Source organism: Saccopteryx leptura, chromosome 3 (assembly GCF_036850995.1).
Source record: "Saccopteryx leptura isolate mSacLep1 chromosome 3, mSacLep1_pri_phased_curated, whole genome shotgun sequence".
Lineage (NCBI taxonomy): Eukaryota > Metazoa > Chordata > Mammalia > Chiroptera > Emballonuridae > Saccopteryx > Saccopteryx leptura.
The window spans coordinates 290,747,309-290,770,795 of NC_089505.1; the positions used below are offsets into that span (position 1 = coordinate 290,747,309).

The 23,487-nt window shown below is 47.7% G+C and overlaps 1 protein-coding gene across 2 annotated transcripts in view; it reads right to left on the reverse strand.

Moving 5' to 3' along the window:
- The window catches only part of NECAB1 (N-terminal EF-hand calcium binding protein 1), a 110,238-nt gene that overhangs the window by 18,747 nt on the left and 68,004 nt on the right, over positions 1-23,487 (reverse strand). For both annotated transcript variants that reach the window (XM_066378759.1, XM_066378758.1), the window contains exons 6-9: positions 18,701-18,837; positions 12,516-12,637; positions 9,696-9,772; positions 5,291-5,344 (exon numbers count right to left, since the gene is read on the reverse strand). In XM_066378759.1, coding sequence (XP_066234856.1) covers positions 5,291-5,344; positions 9,696-9,772; positions 12,516-12,637; positions 18,701-18,837 — 390 coding nt within the window. The remainder of the gene's footprint in view (positions 1-5,290; positions 5,345-9,695; positions 9,773-12,515; positions 12,638-18,700; positions 18,838-23,487) is intronic.

Below are 23,487 nucleotides of genomic sequence, written 5' to 3' on the forward strand. Positions count from 1 at the left end.
CTCCCATTAGCCCTACTCCAGGTGCATTTCACACCAGGACTCACAGGATATTCACCCTTTGAAATCTTTTTTGGAAGACCCCTATCCATTATCAGCAAGCTCAGGGGGGACATCAGGCAATAAGGAGAAACAGATCTAGCAACTCAATTACAGGTTCTAGGGAAAACTTTAGTCCAAATTAGCCAGTCTGTGTTAGTGCAGGCTCCCATCCTACTAGGGAGTTCTGCACAACCCCATCGACCAGGGGACGAGGTATGGGTCAAAGACTGGAAAAAGGAACATTTACAACCTATTTGGACTGGACCCCATACTGTGATCCTTGTCACCCCAATTGCTCTTAAAGGTACAGGAATCGTCCTGTGGGTCATCAGTCAAGAGTCAAGAAAGTCCACCTAGACAACTCTACAAAGAACACCTGGACAGCCCATCCTGACCCACGGACACCTCTGAGGATCCAATTCTAACAGGGACATACCGATATGCCCAAATTCTGGCACTAAGGGGTTACAAGCCATAAGGCCCTCCATACCAGACTCTTATCATGATGCCCTATAGATACTATAACAAGGCATCAAAGGGGGGAATGCTATGAAAAAATTTTAACCCCACATCTTCAGCTAGCTCAATAATTGCTTTGTTAGCTTCTGTACTCCCTGCTTCCTCCTGGTTGCAGTTGCATAGCAGTTAAGACTAAAAAAGTCTCCACAACTTGTGACTGTTAATTTGTTGAATCAGGTCCCTCCAAAGAATCTATAAAAACCCCAAATTCTGTAAGCTCGGGGTCCAAACCTTTGAGTGTTAACTCATCTGGTCTCCACCACCCCGAGTGCCACTTGGTCATTTCTGTCAGGTAAGATTTTCTGCAACAATATCTCCATTTTCTATACATTGCTCGTGTGAACTATACAGCCCAAGACCCAACCCTGACTGAGGTGTGAGACCTCAGGGTGGACACCAGTCCCGAGCACCGTTTTGTTTGTAGAATAGAACATGCTACATTTCTGCTACTCTGCTTTAGAAGGAAGGCGCAGCCTGAATCATTTCTAGGGAGTTTGTTACAATGGAATTATGAGCAATATTTGGATTTTCTTGGGTTGAAAGTGCTACATATGAATGGTTAATTAAAATTTGCCAGTGACTTAGCTTATATTTGCATCTACTTTTAATTTCTTGTTTTTGTGTTGGTGTTTTGCATAAATTTCAAGAAATGTCAACTTTTAAATTCTCTAAAGACAGAGAAATGTTTTAAATACAATGAATTTGTTTCATGTCATCTCGCTCTATTTGCTACAGCATTCCACACAGGTCTCAGAAATATCACAGCCCTTTCTGGGTGATCTGGCCATGGCACTTAACAGTTATTGTGAATCAAGACCATATTTTCACAATCCTAGGTTGAATGGTAGGATTGACAGACTTCACAAACATCATATACAGGTTTGATAAGAAAAGAGAGGCAAAAAAAGATATTAAATTCTTAAACTATTATGCGATGAGCTAGTCTAGTGCATCCAACAATAACATGCTCAAGAAAAGGTAGACTTTTTGAAAAGCACCATGCAGAGGGTCTGAATGGAGTGGTCCACCTGGCCAGACCCAGGTGTGTGGTCTGGTTGGAGCAACGTCCCCAGTCTTCCAGTGACTCATCCCCACTGCATGTACTTGACAGCAAGAAGACTATAAATCATCCTCAAATTTTCAATGAGTCACAGAGTCGTGGTTTTAGACTAGGATCTGGATTTATCCCTGATGCACATTTATCTCGCCTTTCATTACAGAAAGAATAAAAAGGAATTCCTAAGCTTGCTGTCTTCACGACATGCCCGCTGCAATCACTGGAAATATTACTGAGCACATTAGTGCTCTTTTAGTGCAATGTTAAGATGATCCAGTGTTGTGAGAGATATGTTAAATACTGTTTGTAAAGACATCTACTTACTCTTTCTGATTTCCTCTTACCTACTCTTTCACTCTGGAAGCCTTTCCTGACCTCCCCACAGGGGGTGCTGTTCCCTGCTGGGCACTGCTATGTTTTCCTGTGACAATCCTCACACTTGACTGCGGATGTGGATGGGATGCGTAATGGCCTGCACTCCCTCTCAGTCTGTCTTCTAGTCCTGATGGTTCCCACCTTATTTTCCCATCCACCCTCGGGCCTGGCAGGGAGGGGGTCGGAGATCAAGTTATTTGTAGAACAAACAAATAAAAGTGCTTTTGCTGTTGGCCATTGACTCTACTTAAGGTTCCTTTAATAAATTTTGTTTCTGCCCTCCTCATCCAGATGAGGATTTGAGTGCCCTGAGCACCTAAGTGCACCCACAGCTGTAGGTGCTCTTTCTCTATCATCCTGCCTCACCTTTCTCCTCCTTCGAGAGCAGGGGTTACCAATCGAAAAGAATTGGCTTCACTTTGACTAGCTATGTGACCTTGGACAAGGTACTTAATCTCTGTCATCTTGGGTCTTCTGACACATAAACTTGGAACAGAGGTAGTTCCATCAGAGTGTTAGGGAGGAGTGAATGTGTATGCAAAGCTTTGCTCAATAAACATTTCTTACTCCGGGCTGAGAAAAAAAAATTAAACTTAAAAAAAGAAATCATATCAAATGCTCATCATTATGTAATGGCTCATGTCCCAGAAAACTAGATAAAGCAGCTGCTGGGGTTCAGGGCTTCTGCTGTGTGATTACATAAATTTGCCAGATAATCTGCTCTGCTCTGGGGGTGGGAAATCTCCTGAGCCATCCGCCAGCATCAACCTCGCCAGCAGAGAGCAGCCCTGCCTCTGACTGGGAGCAGCTACCCTGCCCTGGGAGGGGAGCTAGTGTGGCGAGGGGGCAGGTTGGGCACACACCTGCTGGGCTTTCCCTGTGAGGTTCACACTTTTCCATCTGTAATTCCTTCAGCTATAAATGGGGCTGACAATAGCACCACCTCATAAGGCTGTTGTTGGATTAAACGAGTTATAGATGGGTGCATTTGGCACAACACTTGACACATAGCAAAGGCTTAGTAAAGATCAGCTTTAAAAAAAAACAAAGCATTAAAGACTTATTATTTGCTCTCTGATGTGGAGAAGGAAAACACTCCGCTAGTCAGTGAATTCTACAGCTGGTGCTGGTCACTAGGAAAAACCCCTGAATGCATGGTAACACAGGATGATGGACACTAGCTGTGAAATTGCAGCGGACTTTTGTTCTGGTCATTCTGAACGTGGGCTATATGGGGTGGATGTGTGAGGCTTGTACTACCACTCACAAAAAAATATTGATATAACTTTTAATGACAAAAACCTTATTTGTATTTCTGAAAGATCAAACCAGTTCAGACTGCTACTATATGTGTATTCCCAAAGAACATAATTATATTACCTTTACACCTGGTTGGACATGTTAAGGAATACCCTTTCCTGCTCTTGAATGTTGATGCTGGAGCACTTTGCCAGCCTGTTTGTATCAGTACTTTTATACACCATTGAATCAGTAATGCTGTATGGGTTCAGAGGTTTTTTAAAATTGATGTTGGGCCCTGGCCGGTTGGCTCAGTGGTAGAGCGTCGGCCTGGCGTGCGGGGGATCCGGGTTCGATTCCCGGCCAGGGCACAGAGGAGAAGCGCCCATTTGCTTCTCCACCCCCCCTCTTCCTCTCTGTCTCTCTCTTCCCCTCCTGCAGCCAAGGCTCCATTGGAGCAAAGATGGCCCGGGCGCTGGGGATGGCTCCTTGGCCTCTGCCCCAGGCGCTAGAGTGGCTCTGGTCTCAGTAGAGCGACGCCCCGGAGGGGCAGAGCATCGCCCCCTGGTGGGCAGAGCGTTGCCCCTGGTGGGCGTGCCGGGTGGATCCCTGTCGGGCGCATGCGAGAGTCTGTCTGACTGTCTTTCCCCGTTTCCAGCTTCAGAAAAAAAAAAAAAAAAGGAAAAAAAAAATTGATGTTGGCCTCTCTTATGTCCCAGAAACATGAAAAAGGTATATAGTCTGTCACCTTTCATGAATAATCGTTGGACAAGTTTGTCCCCCATAGCGAGTGAGAAAGAATAGGTTATGTCGTGAAATTATTTAACAATAGACCATTGTCTTTTCCAACATTAAAATGTTATGTTCATTTTCTTGACTGGAGTGTAGTTTTTCCAACATGTGAATCTAAGAAGTCTTATGGACGCAAGGTCACTGCATGGGACTGCACAGACCTGCTGCTCTGTGTGACCTGGGCTCAGACCTCTCTACTCACCTGCCCCCCATCCCACTCTAAGCTCTGGGTACCTGCTGACTGAACACAGACCACATCCCTGGGGCACCAGCACTGAACGTGAAGTAACAATACAGCTTAAATCTGGGGATGTGTCTCTATAGGATTCTAGTAATAAACTGTATTAAAACTTCACTGAGAAATACCCAAATTTTCCTGTCTGAAGGCTCCTTTGTGCTGTGAGTTTGGATAGATGGACAGGACCTGACACACAGGTAAGCCTCACCTTCTGTCGGGTCAGCAGTGCCTGCAGAATGAGTGCAGAGATGAGAGATATTTCCTATCATTGCTTCATGTAAATGTGACTGAACCTATAAGCTCTATACAGTTACAGTATTAAAAAATGTGATTTTCTGTAAGCACCCAAGATTTTACAATCCAAATTTCTACTAAATGTAAATGTAAACATACAATTTCCCCAAATAGGATGTACTATGAATATTTGGCTGTTAAAATAAAGTAAAACAGTAAAGCATGGTGTGTGTTGCATTTCAGTTAGTTAATTTAGTCACTAATTCCTCTCTGTTGCATGTAAAGGGTCTATTAGAATCACTTTGTCCTTTTTTTTTCATCTCCACACACTCTGGATGTGCAGAAATGCCCCTTTAATCTAAACCTCTGTTTTTTTCTTTGAAAAATGATTTCTGAGCATCTACGATGTGCCTGGCCCTTGCTAAATGTTGGAAGACATGCATGGGACCCCGTCTCAGCCCAGGTTCCTGATGTGTTTATGATGTGATCTGAACACTGCCCTTCCTACTCGGCACCTCCATTCCACTATTCAGTGACTCAGCAGAGCGCAGCCACAGAACTATCATTCTGCACTTATATTACCTGTTGGGTGTTTTCATGAGAACCCGGGAAGTAGGTGTTGGGTTTCTATAAATCACAAGTCAGAAAGTCCTTCTTAGCTATACAAAATGACATATGCCCATGGATTACACTTTCCAATTTTACACTGACCTGGTAACTAATTTTGAAGATATTAAATTATATTTTCAAAGTATGTACTTCTAAAATTTTCAAAGTACATACTACAAAGTACTTACAGATTTAGTGTTGTCTTCAATAACTTCTTCTTCCAGAGGTTCAAGTTTGAGGTCCTTCGGTTAGAGAAAGAAATTGGGAGGGGAGTTAGGTAAGAAAAAGAAGCATTATGTATTAGAATGGCAGGGGTTTTTTTGTTTGTTTGTTTGTTTTTTCTTTTTCTGAAGCTGGAAACGGGGAGAGACAGACTCCCGCATGCGCCCGACCGGGATCCACCCAGCACGTCCACCAGGGGGCGATGCTCTGCCCCTCCAGGGCTTCACTCTGTTGCAACCAGAGCCACTCTAGCGCCTGGGGCAGAGGCCAAGGAGCTATCCCCAGCGCCCGGGCCACCTTTTGCTCCAATGGAGCCTCGCTGCGGGAGGGGAAGAGAGAGACAGACAGGAAGGAGAGGGGGAGGGGTGGAGAAGCAAATGGGCACTTCTCCTGTGTGCCCTGGCCGGGAATCAAACCCGGGACTTCTGCACGCCAGGCCAACACTCTACCACTGAGCCAACCGGCCAGGGCCTGCCAGCTTTTTTTTTAATGGGCAACAGAATGACCCATATTATCTGAAAGGAACCCAAGTAATTCTGTTGTATCAGTTGTAAGGAGCCATTGAGATAGATAATCAGATGTGTTCAACAGTGACTACTAAAGATCAATGAGGTCACTAAAGAACACATTGGAATCTGACCAGGCAGTGATGCAGTGGATAGAGCGTCAAATTGGGATGCAGAGGACCCAGGTTCGGAAACCCTGAGGTTGCCAGCTTGAACGCGGGCTCATCTGGCTTGAGTGCGTGCTCACCAGCTTGAGTGTGGGGTTGTTGGGTTGAGTTTGAGATCATAGACATGACAACATAGTCGTTGGCTTGAGCCCAAAGGTCACTGGCTTGAAGCCTAAGGTCGCTGGCTTGAGGCCAAAGTTGCTGAGTTGAGCAAGGGGTTACTCACTCTGCTTGAGTCCCCAGGTCAAGGCACATATGAGAAAGCAACCAGTGAACAACTAAGGTGCTGCAATGAAGAATTGATGCTTCTCATCTCTCTCACTTCCTGCCTGTCTGTCCCTCTCTGTCTCTCTCTGTCTGTCTCTCTCGCTAAAAACGTAAAATAAAGTAAATAAAAAGAACAAAGTGGAGAGAAGATTCACTGAGCAGAGAGGGAGGGGACAGGACAGTAGGAAGAAAGAGCCAGGGTGACAGTGTCTGTGGTGGGCTCTGCCCCACCGCTTAGCAGATCATGGCAGATGTTTGCGATGCTGCTACAATACAGCTACACTCAATACTAACTTATTCAAACATGAATAAGCAAGGGATAATACTATTGTATTTTCTTTTATTTTTTATTTATTTATTCATTTTAGACAGGAGAGGGAGAGACAGAGAGAGAGGAGAGACAGAGAGAGAGAAGGGGGAGGAGCTGGAAGCATCAACTCCCATATGTGCCTTGACCAGGCAAGCCCAGGGTTTCGAACCGGCAACCTCAGCATTTCCAGGTCAACGCCTTATCCACTGCGCCACCACAGGTCAGGCTCTATTGTATTTTCTAAAACTGAAGGGCTACTAAAAAAGAATGTAGGTTTTTCTGTGATGATCCACAGATAATGCTAATGTCCATGTGCTAATGTACACGTGAAAGCATGGATCTCCGAGGACGTAATCAAGAACACAGCGGGGAAGGGTGTGCAGCTGGCCACTGTGTGGCCGTTGGGGAGCTCCCTTCACAGCCCCGACTCAGCACAGTGCAGGAAACACTGCAGGGAAAGGCGAGCCTCTCCTCTTATTAAGCTGGTCATGCCAAGCCGTACAGCTGGAGCCCACTCTGGACCCCAGCTAACCTCAGGCCCTGGCCTCAGAACAGAACCTCTCACAGGAAGGGACAAAACAGTCTAGGAAAGAAAGGGATGGGATAGTACTCTGATTTAAAGTTGGAGAAAAAGCTATGATCTAAATGTGAGCTATTCTTTTAAAAAATAAGTATTTAAATTTAAGATACTAAATAAAGACAAGTTTGCCAAAAACTATTTCAAAAAGAGGTCCTTGTGTTCTTCACATAAGTCCAAAGCTTGTTAACAATTGAGCCCTGATGATGTTTCTGTAATGTTTGGTTTCCAAACAGGGGTGATGGACGTTCAGACCTCTCATCATTGGAGAACTAATTCTCAGCCACATTTTCCTGTGGGTCTTTCTAGCCTCGGCTCACATGTCAGAGAGGTCAGGAAGCAGGAAAGCTGGTTTGGAGCGAGCTCCCAGTTTAGGCATTTGCCCAGGAGTGGTCACCATAAAGTGACAGATGATGGTGTGGGCCAAGCGCTGCCACTCTCCAAAGTCATGGACCCTGGACTCAGACAGAGGCCTCACCATCCTCAGGACTGGAGGTTCCATCTTGTGGAGATACCTCGACTTCTCACCTACAAATGTCTGCCTGAGTGTCCCATTGTACCTTGAAATGAACACATCTGATAAACCAGTTCACCTTCTCACCTCCCCTTACGGAGGAGCTCTCTGGTCTCTCCCTTTCTGTTAACGTCATTGTCTCAGACTCCTTTACCCACCACACCTGTCGATGGTCCCACTCTGCCAACTCCTTCTCGGTCACTAACTCCAAGCTCCTCTCTTGCTGACTGCAGGGCGCTCAGGTCTGCAAGCTGCCTTCAGTGTCATTGTTTCAGCTGCACTGGTGGCTCTGACTTTGAATTTTCTCATTTTTGTATTCTTGCCACCCCATTTTCCATCTAAAGGATTTTTTTTTTGGTTATGTTACTTACCTGTTGAAAAATGATAAACGCCCCTCACTGTCTCCAAGACCAAGTACCATCTTGCAGCCAGTTACGCAAAGCCGTATATAACCTGGCCCCATTCCTCTGCACTATCTTATTTGTTGCTACTTCCCGAGGTAAAGGAGTCCAACTGACTGGCCTATTTGACCTTGGGCATGCCAGTGTCTTACCTGAACACCCTCTCTAGCTGCTCTGTTTACTAAATGTTTACTTCTCCATATTTGTTTGTTTGTTAGCTGACCAGTATTTAACGGATTTCAGTGACAACCCTGTCCCCTTCACTGAGTTCTCCTCGTTCAGAATAGTGCCCTGGGATGGCATTCCAGCACCCACCTCTCCCTCATCCCAGTGGCCAGGGTGTGGCCCTAATGAAACCAACCACAGTCTCCCTCCTGGAAAGTGGAATCTTGAGCAAACTGTCAACAGACTGGAAATGGCTGGGACTCACTCCAGGGGAGGTGGCCCAAGAGACCACCGAGCACTGGTTTCTTGCTTTCCTAGACCTCTAGAGGTGTTTTGTCTCCTGACTTCTTGAATCCAGGTGTCTCGACTGTGTTCATTCCATGAACTCTCCCAGACCCTGCCAGAAAATTCTCTTCTAGTTAAAAAAGGTGATTTTAGTTGTTTGCAAACAAAATTCCTAGTTGGCATCATTTTTAAGGTCCAGCGCAAGCCCTTCCTGCCACATGCGGTCCACCCTCAGGGGAGACTGGAGATTTTAGCATCTGCTCTCTGCTCCGGGCTGACTCAGCATCTGCTCTCTGCTCCGGGCTGACTCAGGCATTCAGCACACGCTCACTGAGCAGTCACTGTGAACCTGGTTTGCACTACCAATACTTAAGTAAAATCTAACTCATTGTTTGTGGAATATAGCTTATATTTGGAAAATAACTTTTACAAGTAGACTGTGGATGGATTTTTCAGTCAGTGACTGACTCAAACCTTCTTTGGTGCCAGGTATGCACAGAAAATACTTCCTAATGGTCGACAAAGGCCACACCTTCCATTTAAGAGGAATAACACCACAGTGTCAAGACTACCTGGTAGCAGCTGACCCAGTCAGTGAAAATATAATAACTGGAAACAAAACATACACTTTTGAAGAACTGGTCATCAAACCCTTACTCGCTTGCTAACTGGGCAGTTTTAATACCCATAATCCACTTCATGGGCTAATTTCTGAAAGTTGAATACGCAGTCTCATCCTCAGATATGGCAAAGCCATTCCATGAGCCACTGTGGAATGTCCCCAAGATGTCATCTGGTCACCCCAGGGTTACCACGTGCATCCCAGAGACACTGCTGCCCTCCTCACTGAGAACTGAGCCGTTAGGCACAATGCAGGTTTGTTTAACTTTCACCCCCACACCCTAATTTAAATACCCCTAGGTGGCAGCAGGGTGGGAGGGTGAGAATTATCATAAGCTTCTAGATTTGCCTTAATGATAAAAAAACAAACAAACAAACAAATAAACAAAAAACCCCAGTGACTCCTGATTCATCGCAGATTCATCGCAGCCTTGGGACGCTGGCTGTGATTCTGCCACAGGGCAGCTGCAGACACGGGTGATGGGGTGACAAGGTGACAAGGAAACCTGACAGGATCTAATGGAAGGTGATTAGGAGAGAAGAAAAGGAAGCTCCCACCTTCTTCTCCAGTCTGTCAATCAGTTTCTGGAGCCTGTTGATCTGGGTCATCCACTGATTGTCTTCTTCTAAGAAGCCTGGTGGGGAGGACAGTATGTTAACTCTAGGTGAGCAGGGACCCGGGCGCCACACTGCCCCTCTGCCCTGAGGGAGGGACAGGGTCATTGGCTAGTCACACACGTGTTCACAGGCTCCTTCAGTTACTGACTTCCCGAGACCCAGGCATCTGGCAGGTTCATTTCACAAGTCTGTTTGTGTTGTCGCCTGTGCTCACCTCTGACAGTCACAGAGCCGATCCCGCTGACACACTTTCACCTCCCTTGAGGTGGTTAACTTTTCTTTCGAAAAAAGGAAACCAGCAATCAGTAATTCTAGATTCACTGCTGGGGCAATGGCTGGAGCCAGGGAGATCACAGCCTGCCACCCCAAGGCATAGCTTGTTCTAGACAAAAGGGAGAATAAAGGCAAGGTAGCACATGTCCCCTTTGCTGGGAACAAACCCAAGTGGACCTGGACACTGTGGTTGTGACAGCTGCACAGCCTGCAGACTCAGGGGCCTGCTCATCGGAACACCTGTCAGACTCCTCTGGCCTCAGTCCTCATGTTTTTAAGATGGTAATAATGCTATCGCCAGTCCCAGAATCATGGTGAATATTAGAGTGTATATGTGTGTACACATGTATATGCACACGTGTACGCTGTGTATATATGTCTGTGCACACACACATCTGTTCGCCATGCATGTATGTGCACACACAGCTGTACATAGTATATATACATGCACACACACACACCTATTCATAGTGTATGCATGTTCATACACATCTGTATGCCGTGTATGTATGTATGCGCACACACACTGTACATAGTGTAGGCACATGCACACACACAGCTGGCATCAGGTTAAACACTGCCAGTTCTGCTGCTGTTACTGCTGCTGTTACTCATACTATTACACAAAGGAAGGAGTCAGGGTCTGAGCCCCTGCACAGACATCTGGGCAGCCTTGTGTGACCTCAAAGGGCATCACAGGCACTCACTGAAGTCGTATCATCTAATGTTTCCTGATAGGAGGTTAATTCAAGACTAAAAGGCCTTGTGTTAGATTTACTGTTCTTTATTTACTGATTTTACAGAGAGAGGAGGGGGGTAGCAAGAAGTATCAACTCATAGTCGCTTTACTTTAGTTGTTTACTGCTTGCTTGTTGTCATATGTGCCTTGACCAGGTAAGCCCAGGGTTTTGAACTGGTGACCTCAGTGTTCCAGGCTTTATTCACTGTGCCTCCATGGGTCAGACGAGAAGTCCTGAATTATAAAGAGGTCTTCCCATCAGCTTTCACTTCTCTGTCTGCCTCCTGGGAGAAGCACCTCCTTAGCCCACCCACAGGTGATGGTGGGAACTAAGCAGAGTTGTCCCAAAGTGGCTATAAAAATCAGACTTGGGGGCTCTATGATAGAGAATATTATAAATATATGAGCACAGTTTATATTCCAGTTCACACGTTTCCATTCTGGGTTGCTTCTTAAAGAACTTAAGATGGCTGATGGCTGTTACAATGAAGTCCCTTAGAAGGATATTTCGGGCTTACTGTTATTTTCTAAAAGGCTAAAGTGGGAAGAACAATCTAGTGTTGTCACTTTCTAGCTCTGCTCACTTCCCAGAACAGAACTGCATTCCCACCACCCCGGAGGCAGCACGTGGTAGGTGGGCTCCGTCCCCCTACTATTATGGGTCTGGCACTGGACACGTAGCTGATGGGATGCACATAGTAGCTGTTGGTGAGCCAGGTGATTCGGCCTGGCTGCGTGTGCTCCTGGTGTCTACAGGACCAGAAACTGCCCCAAGGGGTCACTGATCCAGGAGGAGCAATGCTGAGCCCTCATCTGGCTGAGAGTGCCCAGACCCTACTCAACCAGACACCTTTGGGAGAAACACGTGTCTGCAGCTGTGACCCTGAGATACTGAACTCTTTGTTCTGCAGGAACTATAGGCTGATAATACACATGACCTTGGATAGAGCTCTGCACCTTCTGAAGAAATGGAGATGCTAATATCTATCCTATAAGGTGTTAGGAGAAAATACGAAAGTGCTCAAGATAGCACTTTAAAATCTTTCAAGTATAGTCTATGTGTCAATATAGGCTTAGTTAGTACTTTGCTTTTCTGAAATGTTAGATGTTTAGAGACTCATTAGTGTTAAAGCAACATGTTCAAGTAATGTGCATATATATACACACATCCATATATAAAAATAAATCTGAGATTTAGCAACATGAGTTTGCATATTTCAAATTGATATTAGGTAATTATTATAAATGACATGGTTAAAATGTAACAATCCAACAATTATTATTAAGTTTTTAGTCTAAATTTCATATTACATTATCTATTTCAAAACCACCAGCTCTAACTTTAGTACTGTGAAGAAAGGACACAAGGACCCTTTCCTAAAATGAATGGAGTACGTGAGGCAACCTGGGGTCTGGGCACAGCTGGTCCCGAGGGAGGGCAGCTTCTGCGCCTGGGGGGTCTTGGGTCTTCCCCGCGGTAGGGCTGAGCCTTCTCCTCATTTCACCATCTTTGTGTCCTGCTGAGGCTCCCTGCCAGGACACCAGCTGACAGTGGGGACCATCACCCAGCTCTTACTACATGAAACTCTTTGCCCCCTGCCACAGGGATAAGTTTAGATAACTCATCTAGTGTAAGGAAAGGATCCATTGCTACTGTTATTTTAGCTGCCCCCCCCCCCCTTAAATAAGTCACTGTGGAAACACAAACTGGGTAGACTGTGAAGAGAAGAATCCCAAAGAGGGCTCACCTGGACCGCAGATGGTGAACTGTGGGCTGCTGGGGGAGAAGCTGCTGTGTCTCTGGACCCGACGGCTCACCCGTTTTCCAGGCCACTGAATGGACAGGACCTCAGGCTTGGTGGGCCCTTGTCTAGAATAAGAGAGACAAGGTCAGCCTCAGTGTTGGCCCTGTCTAGCCTCAGGAAAAGACCTCCTAGCATCACAAAGACTTCCCAGGACCTGGGCGGAGCAGGAGGGTTCCTGCCCCAGGCCCTGGGGACCAACATGTCTGCAGGGAACGGGCTCCCGGTCTGTGCTCTCACTCTGCAAACTCAGGTCCTTGTCCAGATATTTGCTTCTGTGATCATTTCTCTCCTTCGTTCTTTTCCTAGACCCACTACTTTTCAAATATTGGACCTCCTTGACTTACCTGATAGTTTTATTTCTTTCCTACTTTTCATCACTTTGTGGAAATGCCATCACATTTTATCTCCAAATATCCCTCAGATGCTTTCATTTCTGCAACATCATTTCCCAGAGCTCCTTTGTGTGCTCTGAATAGTCTTAGAAAACCAGCATCCTGTCCTTAGTGCACACATGCAGCTTGCTTTCACTTCAGAGAGAAGATGATGGTGTTTTTCTCCTGGAAGCTTTCTCTCTCTGTGTTATTTCTGTCTTCCCAGGTTGTTCATTATGTCTGAGTTCTTGTCTTGCTTGTCCTGCGTTTCAGAGGAATGAGCTACGAAGGGACTGAAATCTCCATGAGTGGTGAAGACTGCAATGGGCAGAGTGGCCAGGCGAGGGGACATAGTCTTCTTGGACCATGCGGTCACTCAGAGACTCACCTCCAACGGAGAGTCTGACTGGGTGTCAGTGCTGGGAGCACAGCCAGTGGAGGGGGCTTCAGCCCCAGGGTTCAGCATGAAGACCCACTCGCCTCATTTCTCAGTGCTGCCTGGACCCCAGGTGCACACCTTCTCCAGAAAGCACAGCTCCAGCGTGGCTTCCCCAGGACAGGGGCAGCCACTTGAAAAACCCCATTGCCTCCACCCTGCTGCATACAGTAAAGCTAGTTCCTGAACTCTCTGAGGTCTGGGAGGATCCTGCCCCTCGTGCAGCCCGGGTCCCTTCCAGCTCTCCGTGAGCCCCGGTCAGTCTCACCAGGTCACTCACCTTCTCGCCACATCTTAGTGTCTGTCCCTTTGACTCTTCCTCTGTCCCTTTATCTCTGTGCATTTAGGACCTTTTCTATTCAGGCATTTTCATGCCATTTTTTCAAAGGTTTAGGGAGGGAGCAAAAGAAATCGTGTATGTTTACTCTCTAACCTTTCACTAGAGCTTCTGACAGATTTTCCTATGATATAAATAAAATCAACTTTCTGGCAGCTTTGGTGGTCACAGGAGCAGGGAATTACAGCAGTCCTTCTTGAAGTTCAAGCTATGGGAATATAAACTGTCTGACTTTTATAATCACCTGTAGGTGAAATTAAAGCCTTTCCCTGATTATAAAACAGACATCCATCAAAAGGAGAAAAATAACATCCAAGCTAAAAAGAAATTAGTTATCTCTCTGGATAAAGAAGGACTTTGGAAAACACAACAAATTGTAGATGCTATCATAAAAAAAGAAATGTACCCCAATTGAACTGTGCTCTCTGAACTCCAGCTTGTGAGGATGGAGGTTTGCATAAGAGGACAGGGGACACTTCAGAAACGAGATAGTTGTTCCTGTCACTGTCTATCAGGCACTTTTAGAGGACACTGAATCACAGTGGGTCCCGTTACCCAGACATGAGTGTCACAGAATGCCACCTGAAACCTTGTCCCTTCTCTGAGAAACTGCTGTCCCACATGAACGGACACAGACTGTGCCCAACACAGCATCTGTGACTCATCGCTGCAGTGAGTGGCCTGTGTGAGTCCTTGACAGGGCCGAGGGGGGACTAGAGGACTTCTCAGAACTGCCCCATTCCCAGGAGCCCTCTGTCCCTGTTCCATAAATATGAAGCCCAGTTGTGCTGATGCTGAAGGGGAAGCAAGTTATCACGTCCCTGGGGCGTGAGGGTGGCGCAGTCAGAACCCTGATGCAAACACTGACCCTCCTCCGAGCTGCCCTGTGTTTCCCTGAATGGTCACTAAGCAGGACGGTGTGACTGACCTCCTGAAAACTTCGTTTCCATTACATGTCTCCTCTGTTCACAACCAGCAATGACAGCCTCTGATGAGAGTTCCACGTGTAAATGCCTCTGTCTTCACCCAAATGCCAGGCAGGTTGATCTTGTCACTGTCCCGGGTCTTCACCCTCTGGCTCTCTTGACTTGGGCTCTCCACTCTTCAGCCAGTTTCATACATTTCACAGCCAGTGGTGCTGGCAAGGGACACAAGGCAAAGCCCTGCCACCTAGATACTCAGTGTCCAATGGGGGATAAACACGCGAGGAACAGACTGACAGCAGCTGTGAGTCAGGGGACTGAGGGAAATCTCAGTGGTGGAGGTGGACGTACAAGGTCCTGTTCTGAGAGCAGAGGAGGCTTCCAAGAGAGACTGCTGTCCAACCAGAAGGGGTTGGACGGGAGGACGGTGACCCGGGAGGTGAGGAGACGTGCGCTCCAGGGAGGACGGTGACCCGGGAGGTGAGGAGACGTGCCCTCCAGGGAGGACGGTGACCCGGGAGGTGAGGAGACGTGCCCTCCAGGGAGGATGGTGACCCGGGAGGACGGTGACCCGGGAGGTGAGGAGACGTGCCCTCCAGGGAGGACGGTGACCCTGGAGGACAGAGACGTGCCCTCCAGGGAGGACGGTGACCCGGGAGGTGAGGAGACGTGCCCTCCAGGGAGGACGGTGACCCGGGAGGACAGAGACGTGCCCTCCAGGGAGGACGGTGACCCGGGAGGTGAGGAGACGTGCCCTCCAGGGAGGACGGTGACCCGGGAGGTGAGGAGACGTGCCCTCCAGGGAGGACGGTGACCCGGGAGGTGAGGAGACGTGCCCTCCAGGGAGGACGGTGACCCGGGAGGACGGTGACCCGGGAGGTGAGGAGACGTGCCCTCCAGGGAGGATGGTGACCCGGGAGGACGGTGACCCGGGAGGTGAGGAGACGTGCCCTCCAGGGAGGACGGTGACCCGGGAGGACAGAGACGTGCCCTCCAGGGAGGACGGTGACCTGGGAGGTGAGGAGACGTGCCCTCCAGGGAGATGCTCAGTCCAGTCTTCTCCCTGAGGAGGCTCCCTCCCTCCTGGTGTCTTGTTTGAGATCAGGAGAAAGGGACGTGACCTTCCCTACATCTGTCTCTGCACATGAGGCCCTGGGGCTGGCCTCCCTGTGGTGTCTGGTGTCAGCTCGTAGGACACAGGACCTGGGGGACACAGACTCTCTGGCCAGGGTCTAATTCACATGCAGTCAGGGTCACCAGGGACCACAGTAGATATTACTGAGATAGAAGAGTAAAAAACCAGGACATTTCTTGGCAAGTAGAATGGGGAAACAGAGCTGGACACACTGGCCGAGCAGTTTACAGGCAGATGCAGACGGTCTCCAGGACAGACACTGCTAGGTGCCTAGCAATGGGCGAATTGGCTCTGGACCTCACCCTAAGGGTGGCCTTCCTCCCCTGGCAGATCGCGGCTGTGTGGTTCAGACTCCCTGGCCATCCTTCCCAGAGATGACATACAGGCCTCAGCTGTGTTTCAACGCCAGGCCCAGAACAGTAGCAAGAAAAAAACAGGTAAAAAATGCTACGGCTGACCTCAGGATCTCAGGTGATGCCTCAGCTGCAATGACTAATGACCCCTTGCCCTGGTGCTGACCAATCAATGAAGAGCACACCCTGAAAGTAACACCTGGAAAACTGGTAATTCGATTGAGATCCCCCTAACACCTCCCCTAAACTCCCAGCCTTTAAAAGCCCTCACAAGAAAGAACTCAGTGTAGTCCCTCACTCCCTGGAGCACGCCTGTGCCTTTCCCACCCCTTTTCTTCCCCACAGGCCGTCTCTCCTAAACTCTAAGGTCCCCAGAGACTTGCAACCAGGGGAGCACTGGACAGTGGCAGCTCATCCCGGGCTGACCCCCTGGACCTGCCTGTAAAGCCCCCTCTTCTCTGACTTAACAGTGAGTCAGAACACAGTCCTCGCTCTCCTGTTGCTTCTTCTGTCCTTGGCCCTTCCTTGTTGCATGGTCCCCAGCTTTAATAAACATACTTTCAAAATCACCTGGCCTAACCAGGTGGTGGTGCAGTGGATAGAATGTCGACCTGGAATGCTGAGGACCCAGGTTCAAAACCTGGTCGCCGGCTTGAGTGCAGGATCATAGATATGACCCCATGGTTGCTGGCTTGAGCCCAAAGGTCACTGGCTTGAGGCCCAAGGTTTCTGGCTTGAGGCTGAGGTTGCTGGCTTGAGCAAGGGGTCACTCACTCTGCTGTAGCCCACCCCTGGTCAAGGCACATATGAGAAAGCCATCAATGAACAACTAAGGTGCCACAATGAAGAACTGATGCTTAGTCAAGAACCCTCACACTGCCTGAGGCCCCAGGCAAACCCAAGGGCAGGTCTCCCTTTAGGTAACATATGGCCACAAATCTATATGACACCTCACTTACTGTTTGCTTTTTGTGTGTCCCTTCCTCCCATAAACCTTCCTGGGAGGAGGAAGGTAGATTTGGGGTGGGATATGGGCACCCCTGGGCTCCTTAGGACAGCACTCCCCTAATGCTGACATCAGACCTGTAATATGTCCCATTCTTCCCAGATGTTTTTCAGCTAGAAACCTAAAAATAAAAGATTCACTAGTTCTCTGCTGTGTTGCACATTTCCTAAACTCTGTTCTCAGGTTCCTTCTCATTCAACACACTGCTCAGAGCAGTCAGAGTCCGAGGCTCCCTCACTGAGCAGTGGAGACGCAGGACGTGACCCCAAAAACCCCTGGGGCGGGGGAACAGGGAGCAGGGCCTTCTCAAACCCCTTATCAGGTGGCAAATAACTGACTCTAAAAACAGAGAATCCATTTTATGTCTAAAAATATCCAAACAACTGAAACACCTCAGGCCCGCTTTCTCCTCAGGACCAGGAGACCAAGGCCGCTACAGTGCTCAGCTGTCCCTGCTTAGCCATGCGACGTAGAATCACCCAGTGCACTGAAATGGGGCGTTTGTAACGGGAAAACGCTGCTGGGATCACCCAGGAGTGGGCACCATGTTCATTAGGTCTGAGACCCAGGCTCTTCCCTGAGAACTGTGTGGTGCTGACTCATTCACAACATTGGAAACACTTAGTTGAACATTCCCTGCTTTTTTGAGATGTCCTAATAATCACGTGTGCATCAATCTGTTTAGAGATATCAGCCATCGAGAGCAGTCTATTATTAGCCTGTCCCAAAAACTTCCTGCAGGTTCTCCCTACTTTAAAATGCTGAAGTTAGGTAAGTCGTATCTGTAGGCGTGAGTCACACACGCAGAAAGAGGTCGCCAAGCTCTTCTCTAAAGGGTAACTAACTCAAAGCGCCTACCGTGCGATGAATTACTCTGATGTCTGCTTCCTCCATTTCTAACTCAGGTTTCTCTTCACCGTCAGTATCTTTGTTTACATGACTGTAAACACCATCACAACTACCTGTCTTCTCCATGATAGCCGTTGTGGGTCCTGGTTTTGAAAGCTTTCCCCTTTTCCGTTGTCAGGCTTATTAGATCTGGAAGTCCCCAGGAGGCCCAGTTCACCTTGCCGGTAAGGCTCTTTCCTCTCGCTTTCACATTTTAGTACCATACCTACTAGCGAGCTGAGCTCCGCCATCCTCAGGAAGATCCGCTATCCATGTTTACCCCTTTACCTGCTGCAGTCCCTCGGCATTCACTGGCCCCTCTCTGGGGCGTTTGTCACCTTGTACGCTGCATGACACTGTCCAGGGCAGGGAACAGACTTTAGCCTCTGAGGGACTGGGACCGGGTAACAGGCATCTCTGCATTGTCACTGCCTTTTAAAGCCTTCCCCATCCACCACGGGCTCAGTTAAAATTTGCTGAATGACTGATGGACAGTAAAAGGAAAAAGCAAAATGGTCCTTTAGAGCAAAATATAAGGCAAGTACCCAGGGTGGTCCCTGCTGTTTGTTCAAACCTATTCTCAGGATTAGTTTTCCCCAGTTTAAGTATGACGCTCCTCAACCAGACTTCCCTCAACATGGAGTCACTAAGGAGTCGGGGCATGAGGAGTGTAACTTACCTTTCCTGACGGGTCTGTTCCTCAGTAGTTTCCATGGCGCACTCGAGAGAGTTCTGGAGGGACTGGAGCTGGTTCAGAGTCTCCTTCAGTAAAAATCGAGTCACAAACTGCTCCAAATTGGAGGCCTCTTGGTAGTCCTGTGGGTGACAAACACGCAGTTAGCCATACAGCAGGAACAAGGACAAGGATGATCCTTCCACACACCACTGATCTCATGTCATCCCAGGGAAGGAGGGAGACGGGCGAGACAGTGGGAGTGGGAGCAGGGGTAGGGCAGGACCCACCTACCCACCAGACGGCTGGACAAAAGGACTGGGCACTTCATTTCCCCAGGCCCTGGACACAACATCAGGAAAAAGGACAAACCCAGGAGAATTATGGGATATAAATCTGCAGGGGAAATGTGTTATCTGGGAAACAGGCTGGAATGTGACTCAGGGTTAGTACTGGGTCGTGTGAGTGGTTCCCAGCCCTGTGGATTTCTCCATTGTTAACTAGGCGTTTCACACCAGCGACTGGCACGTTTCCCTCTTGTGGTGTTTATTATGCCTGGTCCGTAGTGTACTGAAGCCAAGGAAATTATGTGCAGTTATCTCAACATCCAGACAGTGTGAGGCCTGGAATATTTAACCAGTTTTCTGAATCTGCGGATGGTCCTCCTGAGGAACGTCACCTGGAACTCATTTGCATCTGACATCTCACACAGCAAGCACCTCCGTCACAAAAGGCACCGTTCACCCAGCAGTGCTAGGCCCACATGAGAGCTTCCCTCACGTTAGAGCTACCCCTGCCCGTTCCTCCAGGTAGACAGGCAGGTGGGTTGTGAGTGGTGCCACCTCGGCTCTTGTCCTCTAGAGTCTCAGGGACACAAAGAAGAGAACCAGGTGGTCCAGAACAGAACAGTGGCAGAACCCCCCCCCCTCAAGGTCATGAGACTAGCCAGCTAAGCCGGATTTAGAGAGTCTCGGATGGGCACAGGACATGCAAGCTCAGCCAAGGAAAGGGTTTGCAGTGTCTGGCTTAGTGCCTCAACAAAGGAATTATTTCATGGTTGAAAATACAAAACTGAAAAGACTGCTGGAGACGAGAAGCAGGAGACAGTGTGCGGGGTGTCTTGGGCACGGCTATGAGCCCAAACAGGGCTCATTTCATCTTTCCGGGTCTCAGCTTTCCCACTCACAAATCAGAATAAGCAACTCCGGCATGTTTCAACTAAAATTTTTTCTGTGCTTCTATCTACCATATATCAGGAAATACTGAACTTGTGCCCTTCAAACAGAAATTACTTAGGAATTTTTTTCTTCTGTTAGCAGGACAACCTAATGTCATAGAAAACCCAATTTCTTTCCTAATTTGAAGTAATAAAAAGGTTTCGATTATCTCTTAAATCCAGTCCTTTCTGTATGTGAACAACACAGAAAATTTTCCGATTAGCCCTATTTAATGGTCTTATTTAAAAATAAAAAATTTCAACACCTTTATATTCCACTTAAGAAACTAATGATAAAACAAAAACAAAAAACAAAACAAAACATTGCATGCTTATAATAAAAAAATTTAATGAGTGAATTTAAGCTAAAAATATACAAAGTTTTTAATCTGAGCTTTATCTGAAAAGCTTGCTATTCAGTAGCAATAAAAGTTTCAAAAGTTATTATTAGTAGTATTTTTTAGTACACATGTGAGAAGAAGAAGAAGAGAGAGAGACAGACAGATAGGCAGAAAGAGGGATGAGAAGCACCAACCCATAGTGGTATCACTTTAGTTGTTCATCGATTGCTTCTCATACATGCCTTGACTGAGGGGTTCCAGATGAGCCAGTCACCCCTTACTCAAGCCAGTGACCATGCGATCATCTCTATGATCCCACGCTCAAGCTGGTGAGCCTGCACTCAAGCCGGAGACTTCAGGGCTTCGAATCTGGGTCCTCAGCATCCCAGGTCAATGCTCTATCCACTGCAGCACCACCTGGTCAGGCCAAAATTATTTCTTAATGTGTTTTTGAAAAGCTGAGTAAAGCTTTCCTTTGAGATGAAAATATGAGAGAAAAAGGTATGCTGGATTCCACGGTCATTTCCGTTTCCCAAAGCACGTTTTTAAATAAAATTTGTTATAATGACAAAAAGACGTAATTGTGGTCAGAGGTCATGCCAATTCCATTTGCATCTCATGACTGGTCTGAAGCAAAGAAGGTGGCAGCTCCCAAGCTGGCGGCATCACATGTTGCATATCTGTCATGCCAGAACTATGGAAATGAGATTTTTTTTCTCAGTTACCCAGTTGAAACACTCCAGCCCTTGCAATTGGATTTTAGCTGCTCAGACATGAAGGTCCTGCCTTGTTGGTAGATAATCTCTGGGCACTGATTGCTTGCTAATGTCATCTTACAGACACAGACCTTGGGGACTTGAGAGAAGATACTTAAGGACAGTTAAAATTACTCACTGTCCCCTCTTTGCAAACTAAGACACCATCATTAGGTGAAGAGCCCATCTCACTCTGAAGTTTGCAGTCACTGGTGATGTGAGAGATGGCACAACCAGCCAGCATGTTAGACGGAGACGTTGGTGACTTCACATTGAGGGGATGGTGGTGGGGTCCAGTTTGAGTCAGTTACAAAGATTTGCTATCATGTGCTGCCCTGGATGACAAGGGAGGGAAGATACTGTTTTCTCAAATTCCTTCAGATCTTCCAGACTCAGCTCAGCGTCGTCCTGTGTGGCCCCTCCTCCCCTCAAGCCACACGATAGGCACCTCCCCCCAACTTGTCCCTGTGACACCAGTTCCCTACCTGGGTTACAGGATTCACCATGTCCTGCTGTGGTCTGTGTTTACTTGTCCACTTCCCCCACCTTCAGTGAGCTCCTTAAAGGCAGGGATATGTCTTAACCACCCACCTTCAGAACGCCCAAACAAAGCCTTCCTCACAGCGGTTTCCCCGAAAATGCCTGAAAAGCAGTGAGAAATGGGGCCCGGAGCTCTGGACACTCTGGCCCTCTGTGTCCAGCTCTTGCTGACAGGCATGGCTGCTGTCCAGCCCCCAGCCAGGGGCTCAGCAATGAAGGGAAACGTGGCTTTGTTCTCAATGGGCTGTTTGTCCTCATCTTGTTCTCTGGGTCACTGTGAGCCCCTTGCCTTCCCTAATCCTGGATCCCTGGATTTGGAAGCAGACCTGGTGGCGTGGTACAGTCTTTCCTCTCGCGGAGACACAGACGTCCTCTGGAAGGCGATGGTGAAGGAGCAGATGGGAGGTTAGCTAGACAACAAGTTGGACATGTCAAAGCCTGTTCTGAACAGGTTGTGAAGGTGCAGGAGGTGAGAGCTCACAGAGACTGGCGTTTGTGGGCATAGCGCACATGCCCCTTTGAGCAGAAGTTGGGATCTGAGAGTAGCAGAAGAGCTGCAGCTCTGAGACAGCGGTGAAGAGCACACGATGGCCTAGACAAGAGCCCAGATTCTGCCCCTTTCTCACACACAGCTTAGTCCTCCTCTGTGTCGGAAAGATCCAAGCAGATGGAGGGAATGGTGTGGATCTCAGGTCCCAGTCATGTTCCACTAAGTCTCTGATAATTGTCAGTTACATTAATCACTAACTGCACTTTACTAACAAGCAGCACAAACATTTCCATTTGTGCTTTGGAAAACCAGAGTGTAGACATCTCAGTCTCTGTGTTCCTCTGTGTGGTGTGGGAACAGGGCAGGATTGTCACAGTGACCTCCTGGCGCTGGAGCGCTTTGACGGTCAGGGTTCCTAGGGGCTGACTGAGGGTCTGCATTGCCTACTGCCCCTCAGAGAGTGGCGCCAGCCCCCCTGGGTGACAGGGGAGCAGAGTTCTCAGTGTCAACGCCCCTGAATCATCCGCTTAATTAGGAAATCAGAGCACTAGCCTTCCCTGTTTCTAGTTGCCCGATTTGGACATTAATCAAGTCAGTGGCCTCCGGCTTGGGGGCTGCTGGTTTGAGATCAGACACAGCCTCGCTGGGCATGGGGTCCTGCTGCCTTCTCACAGGAGCACCTGCCGCTCTGTCTGCTCCACGCTGCCCCTGTCATGGGGAAAATGCACCTTCACAGAGACCAGGCTGTCTCTCTCTCTGTTTCTATTCTCCCCCAAACTGTTGCTTTTTAAAAACAGTGACTCACACTATATTATCTATGTCTTATTTCTTTAAACATTCTTAACCTTTCATTTTAAATGACAATTTTTTAAACTGGGAGAACAGTGTATTAAATATATGCCTTAAAAAATTAAAAATAAAGAGCCTGTTTTTAATTATGAGCCTTAAAATTCTTTTTAAAAGTATTACAAATTGACTGAGGTTAATTCTAGATAGGTTTTTGGAAATCTTAGAGGACAAAATAAGAGATTCAAATACAGTGTGTCCATAAAGTCATGGTGCACTTTTGACCAGTCACAGGAAAGCAACAAAAGACGATAGAAATGTCAAATCTGCACCAAATAAAAGGAAAACTCTCCCAGTTTCATACCTATTCAGTGCAGTTCAATGTGGGCTCACACACAGATTTTTTAGGGCTCCTTAGGTAGCTATACCATATAGCCTCTACAGACTCGTCACTGACTGATGGCCTACCAGAACGAGGTTTCTCCACCAAACTGCCGGTTTCCTTCAACAGCTTATCCTACTGAGTAATGTTATTCCTATGTGGTGGCGCTTCATTATAAACGTGCCAATATTCACGTTGTACTTTGGTCACAGATTCGAATTAAGTGAGCCACAGAACACACTGAACTCTCCTCCGTACCGTCCACATCTCGACTGGCATGGCC